This window comes from Chaetodon trifascialis, chromosome 18 (assembly GCF_039877785.1).
Source record: "Chaetodon trifascialis isolate fChaTrf1 chromosome 18, fChaTrf1.hap1, whole genome shotgun sequence".
Lineage (NCBI taxonomy): Eukaryota > Metazoa > Chordata > Actinopteri > Chaetodontiformes > Chaetodontidae > Chaetodon > Chaetodon trifascialis.
The window spans coordinates 19,687,900-19,700,981 of NC_092073.1; the positions used below are offsets into that span (position 1 = coordinate 19,687,900).

Sequence of the window (13,082 nt, forward strand, 5' to 3'; positions counted from 1 at the left end):
CATTAGTCTCTGACACACCTCTAAATACTGTTCTTGGTTGCACTAAAAGAAAGTGGGGTGTTAATGAGAAAACCAGTGGGCACCTTGCAAAACGATAAACCATTCGTCAAACGTAGAACTGCAGAGGACAAACTGTCACAGAGATGATGTGAAAAGTGATGCATATAGGAGTGCTGTAGTGCCCTCTGTTTGTACTCTGCTGTACTGTACATGCCAAACACCTCTGAACTCAGTGGGTGGTTTAAGCAGCTTGTGCTACCAATATGCACTTCTTAGTTCTGTGCAGCACCAGTTCATTCTGCAAGTTTGCAAAAGGTTAGCTGCACCTTTTTGTACGTGTGCAACTAATTTGAGGTCCGATCAGCCCCCCTGCTCTGCTTGGCAGGATTTATTTGCCAACAGAATCCAACAAACAAGGAATTAGAGGGTTTGTTTTTATTCTGAGTCAAACTCGCCTGGCTATGGAGGCCCATTTCTGCAAAACTTATAAGGTAAGATATTAAATCAGCATTATGAGACACCAAGTCAAATTGTGAACTAGTCAGATCTTTAAATAAAAGAAAAATAAACAAAAATTGAGGACAATTAAGTAATAAATATGAGATTTTATGGAAAATGTATGAAATGTTATGTGAAAATTATGAAATATAAAGTCAGTTTTGTGAGTTACAATGATATACTTGTCAGAATGATGAGGAAAAAAGTCAATATGATCAGATCATGAATCAAAATGACAAGAAAAGTCAAAATAATGATACTAAATCATCAAGTTTTTATTTTAAATATCACAAAGTTGTCACAAATATGAGATATTAAATTAACATTATGACATCATCAAAATCATGAGAGGAGAAAAATTACGGATTTGGGAGTAAAATTTATGAGATACTTCAAATTATCAAGTCAAAGTTACAAGATGGGTCAAAAATTTAATGGCCATAATAACCTATGCACACTTTTCTTGTCAGCAATTGACTTCCGTACCTGCCAAACAGAAAATTACATCAGCACCAGCCAAAGCGCCATACATCAGCCTCAGATAACCTCTCACTGGACATGTGGCTGCGCTGAAGCTCTAAAATGAGAGGACAGGGTCCAGAAAACCAGCTGTGGGCCTCACATTCCTGACTTCTGCCACAGGTCCCTTCAACAAAAGTCTGACCTCCGCTGGCTCTGCCTATAAGAGGGGCGCCCGGTGTTGACAAGGCCAGTACAACGCGAAGGACACCGGGCCCAGGACCAGCAGCTGTCTCAACATTCAGGATGTGCTTAACAAAAAGCCACTTCTTGCAGCTTGGATGGTCTTAAGGTCACAGGAAAGTCAACAGTGAGCAGAATGAAAAGTGACAGTCACCAAGAAAAAAGTTGCCCTTTGTATTTAATGTTGACATGAAAACTGCAGTCAGTATTTATGTGTTGTGATTTAGAAAAGTTTCATTCTGACTTCTTGCACCCTGGAGGGGAACTCCTGTGTGGAGCACAGGGACGTGAAGGGTTAATTTGTGGCTGGGGAAACCTGATGCTAATTAAGTCTTAGGAATGCCACATACTGACATTGTAGTGCAGAAGCCCTCAGAGTGGGTCAGGCATGGAGGGAGCCAGCAGTAATGCGTGTGTCTAATGTTTTTATTCCTTACTGACAGTCGGGAGAGGCAGTCTCACCAAAGCCTGGAGCTGAAGGTAATGTTCTGTCAGGACTCTGTGTCAAGCATGATAAAGTTTTGTTTTCACTTGTGACAGAGAGGGGTTTCATCTGAAAGGAGACGACCAGTGATGGACATTAAGAGTTTTTTCCAGGACAGTTTTGGAGATTTCACAGATTTACCATTTGGGAATCCAAAGATTGATGCGCATTTTTCTTCTTTTGCAGGCAGAGAGAGGGATCAAGCTGACGCAAAATGATTTTAGTATCACCGGTGCTGTTGCTGCTGCTGTCTTGGGTATCGCTGCAGGCTGTCGCAGAGATTTGCCGGGGGACGCACTGCTACGGCGCGGAAACCGGCGATCCGCGACCGTGCACCGGAGCGCACTGTCCGGGGAGCAGATCCTCCAGACCACCGCGGCAGTTTAACCCGACAACGCAGGGGAGAGCGGCGCAGATAGTCGCCAGCCAACACCATGCGCACCCAGGCTCTCCAAGAGCGGCGCCGGAAGCCTATCCGGCCGCCCAGCCACTTCGCGGGCGGCACGGTGACAGCAGCTCCGCTGCACGGATAAGAGCGCTTGAAGTTTTCCCTGCAGGGTGCACCGACGTGGACTGCGCCGCTCTTGGGAAACAATTTCAGCCCACCAATGACACCCGAGACTGTAGAGGGATCGAGTGCAGACTGCCACTGAGGATACGGCCAAAATCAAGAGCGAAGTCGTGTGTGGGAGAGGGATGTCTGGCCGGTTCAGAGGAGAGCGTCTCCTCTGCCGCCGCCAGCCAGCTTCCTCCCGTCCATCTGTCCGACAGAGCCGCGCAGTTTCTGGGAGATTTTCCGGAGCTTGGATATCCGTCGCCGGAACTTGGCGGCGCGCCTTTGGGTGTCCAGCTCACATGTGACATTAAACCAGGTCTGCTATTATCATCATAATTATCATTAAAAATGGTAACTGTTGTGTTTAGGTGAGTAACTTCTGCAAAACTCGTGCAGGGCTGCGCACAGGTCTGATGAGTGTGAGACATTTCTGTGTGAGTGACAATCTTCAAAAGAAGTTACCTTGCACTGAATGCAGCATGCCTGTAATGTAACCAAATGCATATCACTCATTATTGACTTAAACCCCGTTGCTACTAGTGATCACCACAAGTGGACTATGGTTTCAAAGTAAAGGCTTTGTTGACCTTCAGACCAAAATGATATCTGCAGACCAACTAGAGCAGCTGAACTGGAAAAATGGCTCAGAGTCAATTGTCCAGAAAATGCAGAGTGCTTTGATGTTGGTCCATATAGGAAACTTTCATTGCACTTGCCATGGCTAGACCAGAAGAATGGGGTCAGGGGGTGTTCACACTTTGTTCCTGCAGAAATCCGACTGCTGAATCAGTCTTAATCTCATTTAATCACTTCCTCCACTGCAGTGTTTGATAAGAGGAACATGTCTGTCTGATCCCATCTTTCATTGCGCATTATTTCCTCTCAGGGGAGAATGAAGTTCCCTCAGAAGACGCCCTCATCTTGCACCTCCAGCTGGCCAAGGGGCAGGAGAAGCTGGTGGAGGCCATGAGAGCCCAGCAGGTGGTCATCCGCGACCTGCAGCAGAAGCTGGCAGACCAACAGGAGGCGCTACTGTCCCAGCAGAGGGAGATCCTGGAGCAGCAGCGTCGCATGTATGAGCAGATGGACGTGGTGAAGGCCCAGTACGGCCTCCTCTCAGACACCATCAAACAGGTTTCCTTCCAGGGCCTGCAGGGTGAGCTGCAGAGCTACTTCGAGAGCCACCTGGCGGGTCTGCAGAGCCAGGCCCGCAGCCACCTGCAGAAGTCCTACGCCGTCCACAAAATGGACATGGACACAAAGGTGATGGATGTGGTCGGGGAGGCTCATTTTCCTCAGCCTCTGCTGGCATGCCCTTCACCCTGCGGGCAGGAGGAGTTCTGTGATTTTCAAAGGGATCCACCTCGGTGTGAGAAGTGCACCATGTGTCCGCCGGGCTTCTTTCTGATCTCACAGTGTTCGCCTACTGCAGACAGGATGTGCCAGGTATTTGAACTACTGATATTTCTCCTCTGGCTTGCAGCCGTGTAGCTGCCTGTTTTCATGATGGTGAGACTGATATCTGTCCCATATTGGTGTTATCTTCAATGTGTGAAATCAGACCCAGTGAAAACCAAAAGTATGAATGTGGGTTGTTGTAATGTGGTAAAATTGTATCAGTTAGTGGCATCGAGTGTACGCCAACAACACCCAAAGAAAGAACAGCTGATTAGGAGTGAAAATCCTTTTACAATTGTTGCCATTTTATATCTAACTGCAGTTTTAGTACAAAAGCAATAATACTGGTATCAGCTTTCAAAAACAGTCAAAATCGACTGAACCCTATTTTTAACATCCAAATTGTATTCATAATATGAATCTGTATGAATTGCAGGACAGAGATGAATGCCTTGAATTACCGAACATTTGTGGAGAGCGAGTGAAATGTGTTAACACTCCAGGTGAGTTCAACATGTTGCTTAGCTTTTGCATATTTTATCCAATTTATCCCCTAATTGTGGCCTGTGTGAAAAAATACAATACAGCAATTTTTGATTTGGTTTAGGTGCAGTGCTGACAAAACAGTCACATGTCTGCAGAGCTTTTCGATCCTGTTTTCACTCCTTGGTTCCCTCCTTCTCTCTGGTCTTTAACTGCACAGGTGGGTTCAGGTGTCTGGGGGTTTCTGAGAGAGAGGCAGTGATGGGCTTGTGTGGTCATGACTACTTCTACAATCAGGAGCTGCAGGAGTGCCAGGCCTGCTCTGACTGCGATGGAGTGCCGTCCACTGTTCCCTGCACAGCTATCAGTGACGCTGTCTGCGGCCAGCCTTCAGAGAGCCGACTCTCCCAGTCGTGGGGGGCCAATGTGGTGGTTCCCCATGCACGCACCTCTGGCACCCACATCTTCCCCGGGCTGCAGCTAAACATCCGAGGCAAAGAGATCACCGATCTGCTGTCCAACGAGGCAGGGCAGGTGACGTTCCTGCAGCACGGCCTGGTGTGGTTGGATCATAACTTTGCGATAAAGCACAGCTGCAGGAACTTCCTTCAGGTGGGAATGAGGCTCAATGGGAGCCAGGAGGAGGAAGGTCGGGACCTCAGCGGTGTTCGCATTGAACAGCCGGATGGGAAGTACTTCCAGGGCATCAGCGTCAGCAGTGGAGTCGAGGTGGAGCCTAACCACACCTTCACTCTGCTGCTGAAGAGTCCGAATCAACACTGCAACCAGAGCAAGGATCTTCACGTCTACGATATAATCACTCCGTCTTTCAGCCTGCTCTGGCTGTCGCACGATACCGGGGCCGTAGCCATGACGGCTCAGATGTCCCTGTTGACGCACTACCAGACCAGCTACCGCCCAACCTTCCGCATGACCTCAGTGTCCGACCCGTATATGATCATTCTAACCCACGACAACCGCGGCGTGCGCTTCACAGAAAGCGGCGTTGTGAAGTTCGTCCTCCAGCAGGCGCTTTACTCCATGGGCCACACCTGCATTCGAGAGGGTTTCTCCCTCATTGCCTACACTAACCATAACGGGACTGGCCAGGAGGCGATGCAGGCCTTCAAGACGGGCGTCAACTACAGGGACACCTCCATCACCCTCTCTGGCGCTGTGAGCGTGGACAGCGGGGACACGCTTAGCTTTGAGATCACATCCCCTTCCCAGTGCAACATCCGCTACTTTGGGGACAGCACTGGGATCAGTATGTTGAGCCTCATCTGGATTCCTTCAGCAGTGTCATCGGCCCTGACAGCTACCGTGTCCAGGACCGGTCTGCCCTTTGGAGCAGTCAGGAATAAGCAGCTGTCCTTCCAGCAGATCAGCCCAGACACGCCGCAGGTTCATTTGGCCCGTTCAGGGGAGCCAAACAGCCGGAAGAACTTTATATTCCACGAGAAAGGGACGGCAAACATCGCTCTTAACCTGAAGCTGATACACTCTTGCAATATTGTGAAACTCACTTTGCAGCAGGTGGGGGGTCAGGGCGGGCAGGCAGGTCCTGTGGCTCAGCAGGTGTCTGGGTATATGCCTGAAGGGAGCCAGTGGGCCAGTATTGGCCTGAGGGCCTCATTTCAGGTCCAGAACGGTACAGCTATGTATGTTACTCTGGACTGTATCCGCGGACGAGTTAATCAGATAACACACGAGGGCGGCACTAACATTTCGATCCTCTGGGTTGCAGTGTGATGAAGACGGGATGAAGCCTTCAAAAAAGACAGTTTTGCAGGATATTGAATTGCAGAGCAGGTTCAATATTTTACCAAATTAAGGAAGAATGCTGGTTGATGAAAAACAATGTTATCTAATACACATATGTTGTCATATTATTGTTTTAAAAGCATCCGTTTTTTAGACTTTTATTGTGAAATCTCTTTTGGGTATGATTTAATTACTGTAAGTACTGCCTTTGCTTGAAGTACTTCGGCTGGTTGAGCAGTGACCAATTCTTCATGGAAAATGTGTGTGTGTGTGTGTGTGTGTGTGTGTGTGTGTGTGTGTGTGTGTGTGTGTGTGTGTGTCTGTACAGTAAGTATGAGTGTGTGTACATATATGTGCAGTGGTGCTTATATATGTGTGTATGTGTGTGTATACACACATTGGCATGCCTACTTTTGCATACATGTATGAGTCGTTTGATATGTACTGTATATCCTTTTATTTCTGCACATATTTAACTTGCGTACTGTATGTAACGAACTTCCTTATTATATCTGTAGGCATTTAAAACAATGGTTTGGCGTTTTGGGAGATGCACTTGTTTGCTTCCTGTAGAGTGAAAAGAGAAGATTGACACCGCTCTCAGCAGCCGCTTAGCTTAGCTTAGCATACAGACTGAAAGCAGGGGGAACAGCTAGCCTGGCTCTGTCCTAAGGTAACAAAGTTCACCCCTGAAGTTCACACATGTCAAATGCATACAAAAACTACAGTGTAACAGCATTCGCCATATTTGCTTGACTATTTCTTGGCTGAGACCTGTAAACTTCCTGGAATCTATGTTGGTTCCTGGCAAACTCTGAAAGCTAAGAAATAACCTTCCTAAAATGGTGATTTGTACACGCATTTCTCCCCATCGCCAGTCTTTGTGTGAAGCTAACTGGCTGCTCTTGGCTTCATATTGAGCTTGAGTGTAATATCAATCCTCTCATTAACGCCATAAAGCAAATACACGCCTTTACCAAAACGTCACTTCCTTGACGCTCTGAAGAGTTTCACTTGAAAGAGCTTCACACAAATGCTACGTAGTAAACTTCTTATAAGCAGGAGTTTTGCTATTTGATGTTTTTGATGATATTTATTTGCCTTTTCTAAAACTGGACTTTTGCATCTACACTATAGAATGCATTTGTCGGACTTAAGGAAAATAGAAAAACACGTCCAGTATACGATAAAGCACTGAGTCGGCAGTGTTGATATTCAGATAGGTGCAGCGACAGCCTCTATCGCACGTTTATTTGCACATGTATAGTTTAACATAGCATTATGGAATGTGCAAACATCATACTTTGTTATTCTTTTGCCTAAATGCTGTCTCCCTGTGAAGAGTTGCCCATGCATATCATTCCTAATTGCCTCTGTGTGTGTTCTGTCCTCTAAACAATTAGGCACAATTAAGTGTTTCAGGGAGTTGGCAGCGAAGCCGCTACTGAAATTCTTCAGCTTTATTCTCGCTTCATTATGTTTAGTGAGTTTCTTTCTATGGTTGGGCTCCCTGGACATTTCTTATGGAACATCAATGCATGCGAATTCGTTCAACACCAAATAAAATGTGCATATATTTTGCCAGAATGGAAACCTAATTGTTTAATCGTTAATCTACAATAATGAGATGTTGGTTTTGTTGGTTGATTACAGTATATGTATTTAATTTAGCATAATGTGCACCTAAAGTATTCCTGTCCAGCCACATCTTTTGACCCTTAATTCCAATATCTTGACATGGATTTCGTCACGATTTACCTATTATGACAGTCAACATTTCATAGTGAACAACAGCTATAATTTTCCATTAATTTAAAGGGTAAAAGTTTAACATTTCAGACGTTACTCATTTCATTTAATCTCAGACATACTGAACCTATTTGAAAAGAGTCTTATTCAGCAGCTAAGGTGCCAAAATTGCAGACATAATACCTGGAAAATCATACACTGTATTTTCCTCTCAATTGGTCTTAATCAAGTTTAAATTATTCCTCCATCTATTACCTATAGGAGAGCTGTTCTTCGGTTTAAACATAACAAATAGCCTGTGAGTCAATGAGAGGGAGAGAGAGGAAAAAAAAGGTCTGGTTGTGAGAAACAATCAAATGTTTCTGCCGGTTGCCTGAATTGAAAACAGGTGTTTCAGCGAAGCAGAGCTCCAGATGTCTGATGCTGCAGATCAAATGAGACCCACAGCACTTGGAGAGTTTCAGAGACATCAGAGAGAGGAACGAAGACAGAGAAACAAAGCAGGAAAGAGAGCAAGACACACGAGAGGGGTGTGAGAAGGCTGGCTTTAAAGCTCCTGTAATCAATATTTCCTACATTATCAATGGATCAAATGACAGCGTGTAATGTGAAAGGGCTCGTTTGTGAGAGTTATGTAGATCCTCTTAGCCCTATGGCGCTTCTTTTAGATAGCATCTTAGCCTTTAGTTAGCCTCTTAATTAATTTGGCTGTACAGCCAACAAATTCAACTCTCACCAACCCATTTCCTGCGGCCGGCAGCTGTTTTCAGGAAAAAAAGCAGGCGTAAGCTCACTTCATGCTACCCGCTTAAGCACCAAATGGCAGATGGATAAACTTAGCAATTATATGGCGAAGCTGCAGAGTCAGACATCTAGCAGCTATTGTAAAGAGCCAGATATTTTCTCCTGGAATGGGTAGAAGCCAGAGCTAAACGGAGAGCATGGACTTATATTCAGACAGAAATATGACTCCAGATTCTGAGAGACGGCACGCTGATTGTTGTTGGACGAATGCAGGGAGGTGAGATCCATCATGGCGGCACTGAAAGAGAAAGTTGAGCTACCTCTGAGCTTCTCTTTGAGCCACTTTCTTATAACCACCAATTGTTCAGTAACAGAGGGAGGGATATGCTGTGCTACTGATCAAAACACTTGGCGATACGTCCCAGCAAGACTCATCAAACCCAAATTGTCAAACAAAATGTAAATTCACCCACAAGATCAAAAGACCTCAAATGAAAGCTAATGTCACTGTGTGCTGGATGTGTAATTGGCAATTTATTGCTACCACATAAGCTTGTCTAACTTCTTGCGTGGTTTGTTTCCCCCTACTGGCCGTACAATCTACAGAGATGATTTTTTCTTTTTATTTGTTGTCATTCGTGGGCCGTGGAAACACCCGAAACACACAAAGCTGATACATTACCACCTTTTATGGCGAACTCGTCAGCAAAATGCTACCAATTTACTTGCCCAGCAGACAGAACAACATTAGCATTCATTTGGAGTTGTGTTTCTGGCCACATGTTGAATATAAGACCACTATTCACTCTCCTTTAGCTTTGTTTTTTTTGTCTAACTCCTCAGGGAAATGTGGCTTTTAAGCTGCCAAATGCTCCACTATGTTCACCAGCTAGTTGCTTTCTGTTGTTTGGTGCTACGCAGATAGCATATAGTGAGTTTTCAGAGCTTTAGCGCTCTTCTGCAGCTGGAAATGTTGGTATGAGAGTGATCAAACATAAAATTGAGGGTCTGAAAACCAAAACAATGAGCCGAAGGGAGCAAAATCAGGCCCTAATTCGCTACTATATGTGAACTTTTATTAAATCTGCTTTAAATGAGGTGCATGTTTACCATGCATGAGTACCATTCATCTTTCATACATGCACATAAAACCAAGAGTTCAGAAGAATTTGCCGCATATCGCTGCCTCAATCAACACATAACAACCAAACAATTTCAGAATTCAATCCACAAAAAATGTGAGGTAAAAACGCAAAAGGTGCCATCAGGTTCGATGGGCTGCAGTCTCACATGCCTGTGTATCTGTGGCAAAGCAGAGCGCCATCACTCAGCACTGCGAAGCATCTGTTGCGAGTTTATTTGCTTTCTGAGGGTTTTTGTGTTTGGATTTCACTCAAACAGTCAACGGCATGTGAGGACTTTACTTCTTAACAACAGAGAATTGATTCCAAAAACAACGGATTCAACATCTAAAACAATCCAATATGTCTAATATTACTCCTTTTCATGTTTACAAAGTATTTAATACCTAAATGTGTGTCTTCATCATTTGTTCATGAGTGCTGCATCATGGTGTCATGTAAATACACATCAGTTGCAGTGATTTGTGGTCGAGGTGAACACCCTCCTAACCCGAGCCTGGCCCCAGTCTGCGCCGATGTTGACTTAAAAAGGACAAAGCTGGAGACAGGCTTGCTTTAATCAGCAGCGGATGTTACTGTAAGAGCCAAGGCCTCTTGTCTACAGGGAAATGTTTAGACCATGTGGCCAGGTTTGATGCTGCAGTGCTCAGCGCGGTGTGTTACAGTTGGTGCTCGACAGTGGATTTATGAGGTGCAAAGAAAGTTTGTGTTGATGTGGATTTTTTAAACGCAGCTTGTTGGTTTCTCCTGGGAATTAATCACATTAAATAGTCTAAATATGGAAATTAAATCCATTGTGCCTTCAAAATATCTTCATTCTGCAAGTTTTAGCCTGTGACAGTGAGTTATAGCATATCACTAAAAATGACTTCTGTACTGTACACAGTAAACTTTGGTACCAATTTTTGTGTTTTTAGTGTGTTCTAAATGGCCAGTTATCTCTGACATTTTTATGGACCTGGCCCTTATTAAAACAAAGTTGTCATGTTCCTAGTTGGATGACATTAAGTGGATTCATTCCTTCACACAGGATACTCAATGGTGCCATTTTTGCAAGAGGTTTTGTGCTCAAGTCAAGTTTATGTAAGAGGCTGCATCACTGAAGCTGGTGAGATTCCAGATGTCGTTTGCTTTGAGAGCCATGGAGTTACACTGTGACTCATTTTCCTCTTAATAGTAATTTAAAGCAGTTCCAAACTTAGTTTCTCCAACTTCAATCAACTCCTGTAGATGAGTGAGACCAATGAGATGTTATGGTTATGACTGGAAAACACAAGTAATGAAAGCATTCATATATAGTACACTTTGTTTCTCCACTCCAGTCTTGCCGCCATGCTAGCAGCTCTGTGAAGCTGTACAGCGGTGCTTTGAGCTAAAAGCTAATGTTAGCATGCTAGCACGCCCGAGTGACAATGCTAGCATGCTGGTGTTGAGCAGGCATGATATTTACCATGTTCAGAGTCTTAATTTTGCATGCTAGCATTCTACCATTTGCTAATTAGCAATAAACACCCATGTTCATTCTTACAGCTGAGACTGTTTTTCTGGTATTTGGTCACAAACCAAAGTACTGGACAAATGATATTTTGATCCGATATAGTGCTGCACGAAAACTGTGAGAACATGAACGTCTGTACTGAATTCCAAAGCAGTCCATCCAACAGTTGCGCAGAGACTTTCCTCAAAACCACAAATGTCAACCTCATGGTGGCGCCACAGGAAAAGTCAGTGAATAATCAAAGTTATTGTGATACATTATCGGGGACCCAGGAATGTCTGTAGAAAATTTCATGCCACTCCATTACATAGTTGTTGAGATATTTCACTCTGGACTGAACTAAAGGCATTGCCATCCCCAGAGCCAAGCAGCTAGCGAGGCTAAAAATGTGGTTCTTTGTCTCATATCACTGAGGTTTAACTCACATTCTGCCATTAGCTCTACTTCCTCTGCCTCTGAGAGAAGCTTGTCCAAAAAAAATCCAACATATAAGCACAAAACCTCAGCGTCCACGTCTGAGTGGATGAAACCGACTGTTTTCAGTCTCAACCACAAATTCTCCATCTTCCTTTTCTTGCACATCCACTCATCTGTCGCAATCTCCTCCCCTCCTTCGTCCATCTGTGCCGGTGTTTTTCTCTTCATTAGAGGGGTTACTGATGCATGAGGGAATGGGCTGGCAGGTCAGTAGCCACAAACACAGAGTGGGATTCATATCGAACAGCCTATGAAAAGTTTCTCGCTCTGACAAACAGAAAAGGGTTGATCGCCGGGCTCTTTAAACTCCTGAGATTTTCTCCGTCATTGAACATGGAGAGTCCATCAAAGAAGATCTTTTATAGCGCACTATAAGCGGGACTTGCTTTCTAATATTTTGGCCAGCTGAAACCTATACTGGCATTGAAAATAATCATGCTGGATATGCAGTATCTCCCTCTTCCAGACTTGGCCAGGGCTCTGCATAGTTCCCTCCGGTGTCTGCTAAATTCCCTGATCACCAGGAATGCAGCATTTAATTTTCTTGTTCTTTAGCTGACCTTAATCATTCCTGCGTCAAGGGCAATCTGAAACTCCAGAGCCATGGGGATCAGTCGGTCTGGGTGTGGAAATAAATACCTGCGTGTGTGTTTGGATGTGTATTACTCACATTGTGGGGACTCGCCTTCCTTGTGGGGACAAAACACGAGTCCCCGTAATGTGAACCATAAAATTTTAGGGTGAAGAGTTGGGTTAAGGTTAGGCAAGCAGCGGTTATGCTTAGGGCAAGTCTCCAGGAAATGAATGTAAGTCAATGTAAAGTCCCCAAAAGTGATGGAAACTGTGTGTGTGTGCGTGTAATATACACATGTATACGTAAAAGGGAGTGAGGCCTGTCTTGCTGTCTTCACGAAGAGGCCATTTAAAGCACTGATGGTGAATAATAGGTTGGCTGAATGTGAGCGAGTGAGTCCCTCTGGTGTGTATTTAAATGGCGGGGAGATGCTCTCTCACTCATATCAACTCCCCGGTGGTCCGTGAGGTTAATTGCTTTCTCCGGCAGGCGCTTACAGATTAACTATCTCGCTGAATGCATCCATACAAATGACTCTGCATATACCACAATAAGTTGAGCGGAGGTGTGTGTGTGTGTGTGTGTGTGTGTGTGTGTGTGTGTGTGTTGTGCTTTGCAACAGAACATAGTGTATGCTTAGGTAGCAGGCAGGGTACACAGCGAGGTCAGAAAAGCTAATGAGTACAACTGACTTTGACTAACGAAGTGGGCTCAACAGAGTATCTTCGGCTTAAATAGTCTCCAACAAAAGTGTAGTAGTCCAGCATTTTTATTACTGATGCAGATGTAATCAAGCAAGCGTGAATTCGGTGATTTGTAGGTGAATAGATGGAGCTTTTCACCTGCAAAGTTTGTAAGTGAATCCTATTTATCACAACTTTAGTCTTATTTTTGTTGTTTTGGCCGTGATAATGAACATTTCTATTTGTCAGATGAGGCAAAAAAAGCAAAAAACAATCCAGTATCCCTAAGAATTACGTCCATATTGGATCATTACGCACCTTGTGATTCAC

General features: G+C 44.5%; 2 protein-coding genes across 2 annotated transcripts; both read left to right on the forward strand.

Moving 5' to 3' along the window:
* Window positions 1-1,599: 1,599 nt before the first annotated feature.
* LOC139347188 (uncharacterized) lies at window positions 1,600-4,696 on the forward strand. Its single transcript, XM_070986677.1, has 6 exons — window positions 1,600-1,680; window positions 1,871-2,556; window positions 3,127-3,686; window positions 4,075-4,141; window positions 4,342-4,614; window positions 4,671-4,696. The coding sequence occupies exons 2-6, from the start codon at window positions 1,899-1,901 to the stop codon at window positions 4,694-4,696; spliced, it is 1,584 nt and encodes a 527-aa protein (XP_070842778.1). The 5' UTR covers window positions 1,600-1,680; window positions 1,871-1,898.
* A 1-nt stretch (window position 4,697) lies between these two features.
* On the forward strand, window positions 4,698-6,233 carry LOC139346886 (uncharacterized). Its single transcript, XM_070986229.1, has 2 exons — window positions 4,698-6,177; window positions 6,214-6,233. The coding sequence occupies exon 1, from the start codon at window positions 4,740-4,742 to the stop codon at window positions 5,871-5,873; it is 1,134 nt and encodes a 377-aa protein (XP_070842330.1). The 5' UTR covers window positions 4,698-4,739; the 3' UTR covers window positions 5,874-6,177; window positions 6,214-6,233.
* The last annotated feature ends 6,849 nt before the right edge of the window (window positions 6,234-13,082 follow it).

Excerpts from the sequence above, each read along its gene's own strand:
- LOC139346886 (XM_070986229.1), top strand. The coding sequence starts at position 4,740 with ATGAGGCTCAATGGGAGCCAGGAGGAGGAAGGTCGGGACCTCAGCGGT.
- LOC139347188 (XM_070986677.1), top strand. The coding sequence starts at position 1,899 with ATGATTTTAGTATCACCGGTGCTGTTGCTGCTGCTGTCTTGGGTATCG. Across the intron at positions 2,557-3,126 it reads CACATGTGACATTAAACCAG|GGGAGAATGAAGTTCCCTCA; the intron begins GTCTGCTATTAT and ends ATTTCCTCTCAG. Across the intron at positions 4,142-4,341 it reads GAAATGTGTTAACACTCCAG|GTGGGTTCAGGTGTCTGGGG; the intron begins GTGAGTTCAACA and ends TTAACTGCACAG.